Source organism: Vipera ursinii (assembly GCF_947247035.1).
Source record: "Vipera ursinii genome assembly, chromosome: 6".
Lineage (NCBI taxonomy): Eukaryota > Metazoa > Chordata > Lepidosauria > Squamata > Viperidae > Vipera > Vipera ursinii.
This window is the reverse complement of record NC_139515.1, coordinates 56,207,164-56,223,005: the sequence shown is the minus strand read 5'-3', so window position 1 is coordinate 56,223,005 and position 15,842 is coordinate 56,207,164. Positions and strand designations below refer to the sequence as shown.

At 39.5% G+C, this 15,842-nt stretch overlaps 1 protein-coding gene across 1 annotated transcript in view; it reads left to right on the top strand.

Annotated features, from left to right (window-relative positions):
- Positions 1 to 15,842, top strand: part of ANKS1B (ankyrin repeat and sterile alpha motif domain containing 1B) — a gene marked incomplete at its 5' end in the record, with an annotated part of 324,360 nt that overhangs the window by 87,378 nt on the left and 221,140 nt on the right. The window contains 2 exons of the mRNA XM_083366003.1: positions 11,077 to 11,648; positions 13,615 to 13,687. Coding sequence (XP_083222129.1) covers positions 11,077 to 11,648; positions 13,615 to 13,687 — 645 coding nt within the window. The remainder of the gene's footprint in view (positions 1 to 11,076; positions 11,649 to 13,614; positions 13,688 to 15,842) is intronic.

Sequence of the window (15,842 nt, the reverse complement as noted above, 5' to 3'; positions counted from 1 at the left end):
TGATTATGGGATTTTGTAGTATTTTACAGTAAAATACTGGTTCTGTGAAGCCCTACAGCACCTTATAGAACTAACACCTAAAAATGATGTCCTTATCATCATGGGGGATTGGAATGCTAAAGTAGGAAGCCAAAAGATAACCGGAATAACAGGCAAGTTTGGCCTTGGAGCACAAAATGAAGCAGGGCACAGGCTGATAGAATTTTGTCAAGAGAATACGATGGTCATAGCAAACACTCTTTTCCAACAACCCAAGAGACGGCTGTACACATGGACATCACCAGACAGTCAACATAGAAATCAGATTGACTATATGCTCTGCAGCCAAAGATGGAGAAGCTCTATACAGTCAGTAAAAACAAGACCAGGAGCTGACTGTGGCTCAGACCATGAGCTTCTCATTGCAAAGTTTAGGCTTAAACTGAAGAAAGTAGGGAAAAGCACTAGGCCACTCAGGTATGAATTAAATCAGATCCCTGTTGAATATACAGTAGAGGTGACAAATAGATTTAAGGAATTAGATTTGATAGACACAGTGCCTGAAGAACTATAGACAGAGGTTCGCAACATTGTACAACAGGTAGCAACCGAAACCATGGCAAATCACCCTGTCAACAAAAGTGCGTATAGTCAAGGCTATGGTCTTCCCAGTTGCAATGTATGGCAGTGAAAGTTGGACCATAAAAAAGGCTGAGCGCCAAAGAATTGAGGCCTTTGAACTATGGTGCTGGAGAAGACTCCTGCGAGTCTCTTGGACTGCAAGGCGATCAAACCGGTCAGTCCTAGAGGAGAACAACCCTGACTGCTCTTTAGAAGGCCAGATCCTGAAGCTGAAACTCAAATACTTTAGCCACCTAATGAGAAGGAAGGACTCACTGGAGAAGAGCCTAATGTTGGGAAAGGTTGAGGGCAAGAGAAGAAAGGGATGACAGAGGATGAGGTGGCTGGATGGAGTCACTGAAGCAGTAGGTGTGAGCTTAAATGGACTCCAGAAGATGGTAGAGGACAGGAAGGCCTGGAGGAACGTTGTCCATAGGTTCGCGATGGGTCGGACACGACTTCGCAGCTAACAACAACAATATATTTTTATGGTTTTATTTTGATGTTGCAAGCTGCCCAGAGTTGCCTTGAAGTGAGATGGGTGGCAAATAAATTTAATAGATAAATAAATAATAACTAAAAAAAATTGCCTTCCAGTTCATATTCCAATAGGAATTATATGCAGTCTCTCTCTCTCTCACACACACACACACACTTACACACACACAAATACACATACTGTATATACACGTATATACATACATAAATACATAGTTATTTGTATTTGTAATATATCAAATTTACATATGATACATATATATTTACTCATATAAATAGTTATGCATTCATTGTGTATCAAAAATAAATAATTATTTATTATTATTAATAAATAATAACTTTGGTATTTTTATGTTTATAGAAATGTGTCTTTTGTGGGTTTTTTAAACAATTTTTGTTTCATAATACCATCCAATTTAATTTGTTATTTAAAGAGAATGATGAATCTGTTCTGTTTATTCATGTATTTATTACAAAAATATATATCCCATCCCTTCATTAAATTCAATAATGTCTTATGAAATATTTATACCTATTTTATGATTTATCTTATTTAGCATTTCTCATTCATATAAATAATGTGATTTATAAATTAAAACACCTGTTCACTGCTTTGTATGCATCAACATTTTCTTCAAACATACCTTGAATAAAGCATCAGTAACTTGCTGAATGCTCTCCTTTTCTAATTCTTATTGAATGTTCAACATTCCAGTGTGCCAATGATTGCACATTATATATTTTAGAAATATTTTTAGTTTTGTATTGCTAAATTTCTTTCTAAATTAAGTATAAAGATAATTTAAGTAGATTAGCAGCACAAGTGTCATAATGTACTTGTTACCATAGCTATGGCACACATTTCAAACAAGAGATTTTATTTCATACTAGAATCCTTTGCTATGGCAACCACAGTGCTTATTACTGATATAACATGGTATAATTTTTACAAGCATTATTCATCTAATAATTTGATTCTTGCTTTGTTTCACATATTTTTATTCAGTAGGTATGATTAATTCAGTTTTCACTCATAACAAAAATGCAGTTTTATTACTTTAATATATAGTTCAACTGTCCCCAGTTCTCCATTATATAATATTTAGAATGAAGGATATTAGCCTGATGCAGCATATACTGTACATTGGAAACTGAATAAAACAAAACAAAACTCAGTGTTTGAAGGAGTATATTTCCCAACCTATAGACTATGTTTGACTAAAAGATTTTGGAAATTATTTTATAAACAGAAGAACTCCAAAATCCTTTACCATATTGCAGAACAGTCTTCTTCCTTGCCTCTCTGTTGAAAATAAAAGCTAACTGAAATGTTGACAAGACATCCTACATCAACATTGCTGCCATTCAGGTTTAAATTTATCCCTTCAGTCTAGTTTGATAATTATTTTGGCAAGCTTCACGCCTCTGAAAACTAGCATACTTGCTATGTTGATCCATCCTAAAACATATTAAACATATTAAACTTTAACACACAACAATTGAATGAGACTTATATTAACAGTTTTTATTCTAGCCAGGTTGGATAAATGCCTTATAATAAATTTTAAAGTCTGGAACATTGAATCCATTTTTTACAACATGAATTTGTAATTTGCACAGTGAAAATCATACAAGATATACTTGATAAAGTACTGAGAGCATTGCTAAATTATTTAATGTAATTTATTGGAAAATATGTAGGTGGCCAGTAAGAATGCAAATCAACTCCACAGTTAAATTAATCACTTTTATTTTACCCTGTATATTGTAGACTTTGTTACTCAGTTGTCTTCATTTTTATAATCATGTGATCATTTCAAATTTACAATTCTGAGAAATATCCCTTCACATATAAGATAAGTGAAGAAGACAAATACTAATCTAAAACCTTAGTCCTACTTTGCTGGGTCTTCTAAAACTTAGTTCTATAAATATTTTCAGAAAGTCTAATTATATTAGCAATAAGTACTAAAATAACATTAAAACTATAGAAAGAAGGTAAATTTGATGTGTTCATAAATTTGATCAAGGAGGAAATATACCATTAATAATAATCCATGATTTAAGCTTTGAATGAATCATATCAGTCTAAAATATAAAACTTTGGGAAAACTCCAAATAAGACAAAACTGTTTCACAAACTTCTAAGAACCACCTCAAAACTTTTTAAACGTTCAGCTAAGTTATATCTGCAGTGTCTTTTCTGCTTTGATTTAAAAGTATGATATCAATTAAAATCCTCATATTTTAATGTAAGTTTCATGGCACTGCATAAATTGTTAAAAGATGTTTTTGTAGTTAAGAGAAAAGTATAGATCCATGAACAATTATAATATCAGAAGTCCCAAGATTATGTAAGTCCTGCCTTATATAATTCTGAAATTATACAAGTAGATACAAAATAGATTACTACAATTTTATGCAAAATGCCAAGCACTAATTATGCGTATGTGTGTAGTGCACAATTCAACTTGCATGAACATTGTTCCTGGATTGAAATCTTTGTATAATTTTTTAACCGTCTGTATGAGAAAACCAACATAGGAATTGTGAAAGGGATTTTCATTACAAAGTTCTTAATAATCTTCTGGAAGAAGAGGCACTGAAGAACAATGCACGAATGAATAGATAGATCTTTGAACCTCTCTAAATAAAGAGGGTTGCACATAAGTGCTTGAAGCAGTTATTCCTTATTAGGAGGCTGCAAGACAGTGGTTGCTGGTGGATTTGGAACACTGGGAGATAAGTGGTCTTGCTCACACCATGGTCACTGTAATGTATTGGGGGTTTTGCTTGTACTGATTCACGTGTCTGTTTAAATGCTGCATTAACGGTTGCTTAATGGTGTGTATGTGTAATGGTTACTGACTAAGCCAGACTTGTTGTCTCCATGGCTATCATTCGTAGATTTGGGGTGGGAATGGCCTTCTTCGAATCTATTGGTCGCTGCCTAGAGGCCAACCGTATAAATAGCTACGCAGCAGCCACTGTTTCAGTTCTGCTCTGTTTGACTACAATAAAGCATGTTACTGTTTTAAACCTTCCATCTCGCTCAATGCCTACAAAGAACCAGCTACACAACACTAGTGATGAAGGTGGGATCTGCTGCTTCTTTGTAAGAGCCTGAAGTCACTGGGGGGTGAGACCAGCACAGAGCGTGGTAGGGAACTGCATTTCCCCCCCCCTCGGTCTACCTAGCAAGCCACGCTGGAGACCACCCCGCCCTGAGGATCAGTCCCAGGGCCTATGAAGAAGCCAGCAGCACGAGGAAACCCGAGACATGAGCTGTGAAGACTTCTCACCATGGCGAAGGTCAGAAAGCTCGAAGAATTCAACGTCATGCACCTGGACAGATGGTTGTCCTACATATCCAGGGTGGAGAACTACCTACGGGCAAATCAAGTCGCTGAAGATGGTCTGAAGGCTGCAACACTTCTCTGTGTGTGCAGCCCTGCCGTGTTTGACATCGCTGAGAACATAGTCGCACCAGCACAGCTGGAGTCTGTTACTTACATGGACCTGAAGAAATGGCTTGGTGACCATTTTCAACCGAAGCTGTCGGTGAAAGCATGGAGGCATGCTTTCAAACAGCAAGAACAAAAACCTGGCAAGACAGCCTCGGAGTTCATCGTGGCATTAAGACAAGCACCTCATCTTTGTGAGTTCACAAACTTGGAAGAAAGACTTTGAGACCATCTTTCTCGCTCCAATAAGCTTTGAAAGAGGTCATGGCGGACGAAGCCGCTGGCGGGGCCATGAAGACGTTGCAGCCCGCCAAAAGCACAGCACATGCAGAAACCATCCATCATGAGGATGCCGAGCAGTGGGAAGACATCGACTCTGGCCAAGAAGTCAACAAGATTCAACGACACCAAGACAAGGAACCGAGGCCCCCTTGCAAAGCAGTTCCCTTCCTTCGATATTTGGGCTGTGCAGGCTGCCATCAACGAGTGGACTGCAGATTCAGGACAGCCACGTGTCGGGCCTGTGGGAAATCTGGCCACATTGCAGCCATCTATAGAGGTCACTAGAAGGACCGCCAACCAGACGAGTCATTCAGAAGAGGTACTGGGGCCCTGGGGCAACATAGAGTAGGGTTCTGCTCCAGCCGCAGGAGTGTCTGCCGCACAGGAGCTCACTGTCCCCTCAAACAAAAACTTTGACTACAAGTCAAGCTGCAAGGCGTTCCTTGCATAATGGAACTGGACATCGGTTCAGCTGTATCCATTATTTCCCTTGAGACCTTCAGGTTCGTTTGCAGCCGCAGCAAGAGATGGGCAAAACTTTGGCCGTCTGATATTATTTTAATGGACTTTCAGAATTCCCAAGTAGCCTTTAAGGGCGAGGCCACTTTGGCCGTAAAATTCAAGGAGTTTTTGGGGGCCCTAGATGTCATTGTGGTAGAGGGCCAGAGAACAAGCCTCATTCGGTTTGATTTGTTTGATGCACTGGGCATTCAAATAACCGGAATTTACCGGACACAAGCGGTGAACTTGGCATCAGTATGAGAGGAATTTGCAGATGTTTTTGATACAAGTCTGGGAGAGTACAAGGGCCCTCCAATAGCCTTTAAGCTTGATCCCTCCGTAACGCCAATTAGGGTTAAGCTCCATCATGTGCCTTTTGCGTTAAACCACAAAATTGATGCAGAGCTGGACAAGCTGGTCAGGCAAGGGGTACTACAGCCTGTAGGTGGTGGGGAGTGGGAAACTCCTATTGTAACGCCACTTAAGGCCAATGGGAAAATCAGGATTTGGGCTGATTACAAGTGCACCATTAACTGGGCACTGCAGCCAAGGTTCAGGAAAACAGTTTTAAGGGAGTAAAATCACTACTGTCCTCAAATTCAGTGCTCACACACTTTAATGAGAACTTGCCAGTTTGTATTACATGTGACGCATCCCCTTATAGGGTTGGGGCTGCACTAAGCCACTTGTCAGATGATGGGACTTGGTCCCCTATTGCTTACTATTCAAGGACCTTGTCCTCGGCTGAGCGCAATTATGCTCAGATTGACAGAGGCCTTGGCCATTGTGGCCGGGGTTAAAAAATGCCATGAATGCTTGTATGGCAGGGAATTTATGGTCTTTACTGACCACAAGCCATTGCTGGGACTATTTACCACAGAGAGGCAGACGCCTCAAATACTTTTCCCTAGAATGTTAAGGTGGTCCATTTTTTTTTGTCAGCCTACAGCTAGAGGCTGATCCACAAACCCAGCAAAGACATGGGCCATGCAGACGGCCTTAGTAGATTGCCATTGCCTCACGTGGAGCCATATCCAGCTCCAGACGCTCGCATCTTGTCAATTCAAGATTTGCCAGAACTTCCTCTCCATGCAGGGGATGTCACTGCAAAAACAGCAGCAGACAAAACCTTAAGCAGGGTGCTGTCCTGGGTTCACACCAGATGGCTGGAAAATAGCCTGCGACCAGAGTTCCAGAGCTATTTCACACAAAGAAATGAGCTTTCAGCTCATAAGGGGTGCAAGGTTATTGTCTCCAGTTCATTACGGCACAGAGTTCTCCAGTCTCTACATGAGGGCCATCCGGGTATCGTCCGGATGAAGGCCCTGGCATGGAGCTACCTTTGGTGGCCAGGGTTAGTTAAGGCTATTGAGGTCCAAGTACATGGGTGTTACACATGTCAACAGTCCAGACCAGAGATGCCGCAGGCCCCTGTACACTGATGGGAGGAGACTCATACACTGTGGTCAAGAATCCACATCGATTTCGCTGGGCCCTTTCAGGGACAGCTGTTTTTGATAGAAGTCAACAGCCAGTCTAAATGGTTGGAAGTAATTCCCATAGCCACTATGACTACTGCTAGGACCATCCATGTGCTTAGGAAACTTTTTGCTACACATGGGCTGCCGGACATCTTAGTCTCTGACAACAGAGCCCAGTTCACAGCATCTGAATTCCAGGCCTTCCTGATGGCGAAACTCGTAAGTCATGCCACGTTGGCTCCTTTTCACCCCTTGACAAACAGGCAGGCAGAACGCATGGTGCATACGACAAAAGAGTCATTAAAACGCATTGTTTCAGGGGATTGGCACCATAGGCTGGCTGATTTCTTGCTATGCCAGCACACTACACCATGCACAGCCATGGGCGAAAGCCCAGTAGAGCTTCTCTGGAGAAGAAGACTGATCACAAAACTGGACAGGTTGCACCCAGACTGAGTAGCAGTTGACACCACATGCCGAAAGGTACCACGGGAGTTGCAAGTGGGTGACAGGGTGTGGGCTCAAAACTATGGGCATGGGGCTCTGTGGGAGCCCACTAAAATTGTTAAGGTTTCAGGACCCCTCTCCTATAAGGTGGTCCTGGAAGGGGGGGGTGAGTTATTTGGGGGGGGTTACCACGCCCTGACCCCACCCCTTCAAAGCAAACCAGCCTCCGCCCACCTCCCCATAAATGCCCCACCCATCACCTTGCATTGCCGCCACCCACCGTGTGCACCGCTGCGGCCCGCCAAGCCCCCTTCCCGGCAAGCCTCCCTCGTGCGCCCCAGTCCGTGCCGGCATTGCGGCTGCGAGCTCCCCTCCCAGTCCTTCCAGACGCTCAGGGAAAGAGAGTGGCAACATGGGCATAGCCACACCCCCCTCCACGTTTTGTTGGGGCGGCCCTGCCGGTCCGTTCGGTCCCGCGTTGCCCCCAGTCTGTTCCTGCCCGGACACCCCCTGCGAGCCAGAGTCTTGCCGCCGAGGTGAGACGGATGCGCCGATCAGCTGGGCACCGGCCAGCTGTGCGGCGGGGCTGCGACGCATCCTGCGGGAGTCGGGCGAGGCCACGCCCATCGACCGAACGCCCGGGACCCGACGAAGCTGACGGTCCGGAGGGGGTGCGTTGATCAACCGGGCGCCGGCCGGCTGTTCGGCGGCTCCGCGGCGCGCTCCGTGGTGTTTGGGTGACGCCACGCCCATCCCATCGGCGTCCAGCTTGCCGGCGGAGCCTTGGCGCGCCTCACGGCGCTCGGGCGACGCCCCGCCCAGTCCGGTAGGTTCCGAGGCTCTGGAGGGGGACTGCCGCCGATCCGGAGGGAGCGCGCCGATCAGCTGGGCGCCGGCCAGCTGTTCGGCGGAGCCGCGGCGCGCTCCGTGGTGTTCGGGCGGAGCCACGCCCAGCACAGCAGGTTTCGGGACTTGCCGGTGGCAGTGTCGAGGCCCGAGCGGGCGGCGGACCGGCGGGGCTTGACACCGACATATTGATCAGCTATGATGGCGGTTTGCTGAACAGTCACTAACCAAGGACTCCTCAGAGGATCCGCAACAAGAGCCACCAGCCAGCAGTCTAACAGAGAAGTTTACACGCTCTGAGAACTATTCCAGACATTACAATGGGGACATGGCCATAGATGGAACCAATCCGGAAATTCAAATTGTGTCCCCACATGGGGAAGGACACCGAACTGTGCAGCAGCCCTGCTGACCCCACTACCCAACCAGACTTTGATTTGGGCCGGCCAGGAACGGCCAGTCAAAGGAACTCAAGTCACTTTGACTTGATCGAACCCAAGAGTCCCAGTTTACTCAGCCCGGCAGGCAAGAAGGTAGACCGGGAGCTCCCTGGAACCCCCAGGTGTTCTGAACAGTCTCATTGACCACCGAAATATCTTCACAATTATGTTAGTAAATAATATGTGTACAATCTAGGGGTGTGTGTAATGTATTGGGGGTTTTGCTTGTACTGATTCACATGTCTGTTTAAATGCTGCATTAACAGTTGCTCAATGGTGGTATATGTGTAACGGTTACTGACTAAGCCAGACTTGTCTCCAGGGCTATCATTGGTAGATTGGCCTTCTTCAAATCTATTGGTCGCTGCCTAGAGCCCAACCGTATAAATAGCTATGCAGCAGCCACTGTTTCAGTTCTGTTCTGTTTAACTACAATAAAGCATATTACTGTTTTGAACCTTCCATCTCACTCAATGCCTGCAAAGAACCAGCTATACAACAGTCAGCATCTTTAAAAGGATACTGGGTTCACACACTTCCTTTTTTATCAGAATCAGAGTTGTTTATTAACTACTTTTCAGCTATTAGAAGCAAAACCTATTGACAAGTTTGAAAACAGTGAGTGAGTATGTGTTAAGTCCTTAATGAAACAAAAAAAAAAACTACAATCATAAAACCTTTTTTTTAAAGAAGATTTTACCTGGACTAAGGGTGCAGATAAATTTGAAATAAGATCTCTAATTAATTATAAAGACCCCGTCCTGTGGGTCAGTGAACTTGTTTTATTTTTTTCTAAGACATAAAAAAAGATAAAAACTGGATACTTAAGGGAACTAAAGACTTCACTTGAAGGAGAAGAATATATAAATCAGATTAATGGATACAGAATAATGCAAAATATTATGTGGAAATACTAAAGAATACTTCTGAAAAACAGATTCAGAAGTTAATATCAACAATGCAATGTCAATAGCGATGTTTGCTTCTAAGGATAGACTATATCCAAAAGATGTTTTAGAAGAAAAGAAGAGGAACAGGTTTTATCTGACAAGACAGAGTTGACACTGGAAATGGGTTTACAAATGATAGGCTTTATCAGAATGACAAGAACATGTTTTTATTGGACACAGTAACAATAGAAAATGTTTCATGCTTTAAAAAGTGAGAGAATTACAAATAATAAACAAAGAGAATGACCTGGCTAATATTTTTATTGGATTTACAAAAGAGGTTTGTTAAAGCTTGGATGAATCTTGTGAGAAGGGGTAAAAAAAGAAATAAAAAGCAATAAAATTTTATGACAATACTTGAATAGGCTAAAGATTATGATTGTTAGAAGCAAAAGGAAGTAATATAAAGTTGATTTATTTGATTTGTTATTTAATAACATATCAATTAGATATGTTATTATTTCATGCAACCCTTAATGGACTTTTGCTGATTCGAGAACTGAGATGATGATGCTTTATGGGTTTGTTTATATATAAGAGATGGGACATAGGATGAAGAGATAATTGGATATAAATTAAAAGATGGTAAAAAGTTACTGAAATTGTTTATACTTATTGTGATGGAAGTTGAAAATCACTTCTTTATATTTCTTCTTTATCTTTATACTTTATACTTCTTTATATTTATTTTCTTTTTCTTTATTATATAGGTACTTTTCTTTATTTTCTTTCTTTCTGTTCTCTTAATTTTTTTATTTTCCTTTGCAGTATATACTCTTTCTTTCTATTCTTCTTTCCTTCCTTTACTATTGCAATTATAATCTTTAATTAACAGGTTGAAGCACATATACTTCCAAGTGGAGCTTAAATTATTTTCTTAGTTCTATCTATAGTTTATCTTGAATGAACACCAAGGAAAAGATAATTCAAAGCAATTATGTATTAAGTCCTGTACCTGAACAAACATGAAAGCAAAAGAAATATTCAGTATATTGAAACACTTCAATTCTAGACAGTCTAGACACAGGCATGTTATTTCAATTGATAAATCCACTTACCTGTACTATTAATACTACATACATGACACATGCAGATGTAGAAAAGCAAGGATAATTAAGAAAAACTGTAACATGTAAGAAGTCACAGTCTTCATTTTACTTCATGGGGTGGGGGGAGCAGCTGTTTGCCACCATTGTAGATTATTGGATTTTTCAGTGCTTACATATATATCTTGCACAGTAGATAAAGAGAATTTAAAATTTAAAAGATTATGACACACCGAATTATATGATTCTCTTTTGTATCAACTTCATAGAAATTTAATAAGACTAAGATTCTCAAAATAAGGGGCTAATTCAAGAAATGTAGAAAAGTATATTCTTTTTCTTTTTGTTATGATTTATTAATTCCAGTGAACTAGCTGAACATAATTAAAAAGCAAACTGATTTTCTTTAACACTACTATCAGATTTTTTCCCTAATTTTGCAAGCAACAACGCATTACTGCTAAAGGAGAGAAAGATTTCTGTTTAAAATAATAAACCGTAAGGAACATTATATTTTACAGAAACCCAGCAAACATCCATTGACAGTGATCATCTAGAAGCATACCCTTTCGAGCAGTTTGCTGGCCTTCTACATGGATCATCACCTGCTTGTGACCCACCAGAAAATCCACTTCAGCTCTACAGAAAAACTTGTCCAAAGGATGACTTGAATCAGAAAATCAGTTTGAACCTCAGTATTTTGAATCCACAGCAATCTTTGCAAGAAAATAGCACTGGTCTTCTGGTTAAAAAGAAAAAACCACCAATTTTGAATAGAACTATATTTCCTTCTAAAAACATTATAGGTGAAGCTAACACATTGGCTGGTATCACAAGAACTGGAGATCAGTGGGTAGTTAATGCTGCAGGAATTGTAGAACGTGCTTGTACACTTGGACGAATACGATCTTTGCCAAAGACACTTCTTGACATTCATTTATCCAAATACATTTCTAAATCAGACTCAGATCTTATTTCTTATCCATCTAATGATCACAAAGCAAGACAGAATTGGAATGACTCTTCAGCTATCCAAGAAACCTCTAGAAGAAATTCTGAAAGAACACCATCATTTACTTCAGAATGGGAAGAAGTAAGTATTCTTGGAGGAAGAAGAGTGAATAAAATAATAGAATTGCATTTCAACCCTTGTCGTGCCTCCCACAATATCCTCCCACATCATCCTCAAGCCTTGCCACACAATCCCTCATTCCTTTACTCACCCAACAGCAGCCACTTACCTACCTGCCAGTCTGGGACTTGCAATTTCCTGCCAGCTTCTTCACAAGGGAAATCAGCAGGAAGTTGCAATTTTTTGAACTGTCTAGGGACACTATCTAGCAATACTAGTAGCCACATGGCCTCAGAATGCCGAGGGACAGAGCAGCTTGCTCTTGTTCTGCAATGCCTTTCTTTATAGCCCAGGCAGGGCAAGGCATGAACTGCCAGGAGAAATGAAAGTGGTAAAGAGCTTTCTCCCAGTTTCATTTCCCTACCACCTCCCCACAACTTCTAGCCTTCTGCTTCTAGCTTTAATGATCATACTGGGGAGAGAAGAGATGGGGAGGTCATTAAGCCAGGTGATCACATGGTGCTTCACTTAACAGCCATCACAACTTGTGACCCGTAATATCAGGCTTTTGAGGACTACCTGTTTAGATTTAAAAGATCAAATCTCTTCAAAAAGAGTAATATTTACTTCCTATGCCATGATTGTTATCAGATGGGGCGAAACATCTTGATCTATATTAACTATCATAGTTTTAGTTCATCAAAACATTCAAGTAAGGCATTTTAGTAAGACAAAGAATAAACTAAATTAGTAGCCTTAGTTGTACACATATCACATGTAACTTTCCCTGATTGTGGTCAGTTTGGATATATTTTGGTCAGTATGCCACACGTGGAACCAAAACTGAGTTGTATCCTAAGGATGCTCATGTTATTCAATACAGGCTAGGATCTTTAAACTAGAGACTACCTTGCAATATACAGATGCCAGGTCCCACCAACTATTAATATCGGTAGAGTAGTTTTAGGATACTTGTCAGTATCTTGACTTCTTTTTCATCTGAAATGCTTATATGCAAATCAAACTTCAAATGGCAGTATCTCACTTAAAGAAATACCTTTTTATTTCACTTAGTAATGTTCCAGATAAATTGTCAAAACATTTGAACTTGCTAAACATTCTGAAAAAGACATCAACTGAAATTTGCGAAACTAAGGTGCTTCAGACACTAGTTGTGATGCAGTACACTCAGGAAAAGTCAATAAACAATCTTCTGTATATACCCTAAATTGAGAAAAATAAATAATTAACCTTCTATTCTGTTTTTTCTGCAAAAGTGTGCCAAATCTTCCTGTAATAATGTTTTTCTCCATGAAAAATCTGTGCACAGTGCATGTAGAACAAAGATGCATGTGACAGGGGTGTCAAACTGCCGGCCGGATGTGTCATGCCAAAACTGCGCCCACCCCATTGCCAGCAATGGGAAAAAAGTCACAATATGTCTCAACACATCATGTGACGTCACGAGTTTGATACCTGTGATGTAGAACAAATACCTAACAATTTTACAAAATATGCATAGCTTATACTTGGTATTTTCCTAAGAAAAAGAAAAGGTAGGGTAATTGGTGAAATACAAGTATAAATCATTCATAGTGTGCTTGCATTTGATAAGATCAAATATTCAAAGATCATACATCATTTTTCCTTCCTTCCTTCCTTCCTTCCTTCCTTCCTTCCTTCCTTGTTATATAATAGCACCCACTGAAGACCTTTTTAGGTGGTCATTTAAATACATATTTAATGAAATGTTTCCAACACTGTGGGTTCTATATTATGATAATCTGAATACCTTTGAAATTCATGTTAATAATAGTTCAGCTTTAGCTGTTCATTTTGTGTTATTTGTGATATGTGCATACTATTCTCAACTTTATAGTAACATTTAAATAACAAAAGTAACTATTTCGCCTCTACGGTTCTTATTGTATATATTTACATGTTAATTTAAAATACGTGTTTAAAAATCCTTATTTTTTTCTTGCAGATTGATAAAATAATGAGTTCCATTGATGCTGGTATAACTACTGGACTTGAAGAGATTAGTGATGGTACTGCAAGTAAGAAACGAATGCTTTATTTTCCTTGATTATATTAATGAAGTTAGAAAAACAGCAAATTTTACCAGCTTATTCAGACTGTCTTATATTTATACTGGAGTGTATTTCTGACCTCAATTAATTTCTTTCATTATATTAATTGAAATGCAGGATTTTCTGGATATAGTTAATCAGTCAGTCAAATGTTGCATTATGTGCTATCAAGTGAATGTTGACTTTTACTGATCACATAGATTTTCTTTAACCTAGTCCTTCAGGTCATTTAATGGCATGCCCATTGCTGCAGTAGTTGTCCATCATCCTTGCTGTTGGTTGGTCACTTCCTTGCAGCACTAAAATTACAAATCTGATTTTTTGATATTTCACAGAAAAATAAACATGACATGCAAATTATGTGCTTAAAACATACTGTCTTTCTGTTTCTTCTATTTCATATGAAAGGAAAGTCCAGATTAAAAATAGTTATTGACAATGTTCATTTATTTGTATGAAAACTTATAATTCTTTCTAAAATTGTAAATAGTTCTAACCTAGAGATTTTCCCCTATCAGTAGCTGAAGAATGTTAATATAGATATGGTATTTTATGTGTTATATTACATGATGACTATATATGGGTAGAATTGTTGTAGGAAGTAAGATACAGAAGGAATGAATAGGAAAATTGAGATAGGACATTTTGGTAGATAATTAAATTTAGACAGATTTTAATAATTTTCATGATGCAGGTTAGAGCTAAATCTATAATACTGCTATGGATATCTTTGGAAACTATGAATTTTATTTAGTCATCCTTAGAATGATCATGTGGGCATGGTCATCAGCATATAAACCTATGTATTATTATTATTATTATTATTATTATTATTATTATTATTATTATTATTATTATTATCACAGTCAGCCAGATGTTCAGACTGGATTTGGCATTTTTGTCTACCTATCAAGTCCTTACCAAGGACCTGGGATAGGCAGATGTGGATGTTTGACGGTATTATAGATATCGTCGCGGGATGGAAGCAGTTCCTAGTAAGGCCACCTTTTGTAATTGACTAATGGCAAATTTATCAATGCCAATGGTGTTCAAATAGTGCTCCAGTTGTTTTGGGATTGCACCGAAGGCACCTATTACTATTGGTACTACCCTTGCTTGCCTTTGCCACAATACTATTATTATTATTATTATTATTATTATTATTATTATTATTATTAATCATCATCATCATCATCATCATCATCATCATCATTGCACAGTCAGCTAGATGTTCAGATTGGATTTGGCATTTTTGTCTACCTATTGAGTCCTTACCAAGGACCTGGGATAGGCAGATGTGGATGTTTGATGGTATTATAGATATCATCGCAGGATGGAAGCAGTTCCTAGCATGGCCGCCTTTTGCAATTGACTAATGGCGAATTTGTCAATGCCAATGGTGTTCTAGTGGTGCTCCAGTTGTTTTGGGATTGCACCCAAGGCGCCTATTACTATTTGTACTACCCCTGCTTGCCTTTGCCACAGTCTTTCTATTTCTATTTGTAGGTCTTTGTATTTTGTTATCTTTTCCAGTTCTTTCTCGTCTATTCTGCTGTCTCCAGGTACTACCACGTCCAGGAATCAGCAGAATAGATGAGAAAGAACTGGAGATTTTGCTGCTGCTGCTGCTGTTATTATTATTATTATTATTAATTCTGTATCCTGGAACAGTGAGTGTGATTCCATAATTTTAAAACTTTATCTTAATTGAACTTCACTATTTTATTGTTGAAGAATAGTGAACTGAAAACTAGATGTTGTGCATATACCTGAAGAATTTATAATCTCTAAATTCAGTGTAATAATAGAAGTCAATTACAGGTTGCATTAAGTACATTCTTTGAATTTCTTCAATGATTTTTTCATAATGTACAAAATACTGTTTAACACACACACACACACACACACACACACACACACACAGAGAGAGAGAGAGAGAGAGAGAGAGAGAGAGTAATGTTGGAAATTAATCCTGATTAATAAATAAAAATCCTGATTAAAAAATAAAATTCATTTTATTTTCTGGATACAGAATGGGGGAAATTCAGGATGGTTGAGTCTAACCTGTTATTACTAGAACTAGATAACAATTAAGATTTATTTTGTCAGCAAGATTGTTTAA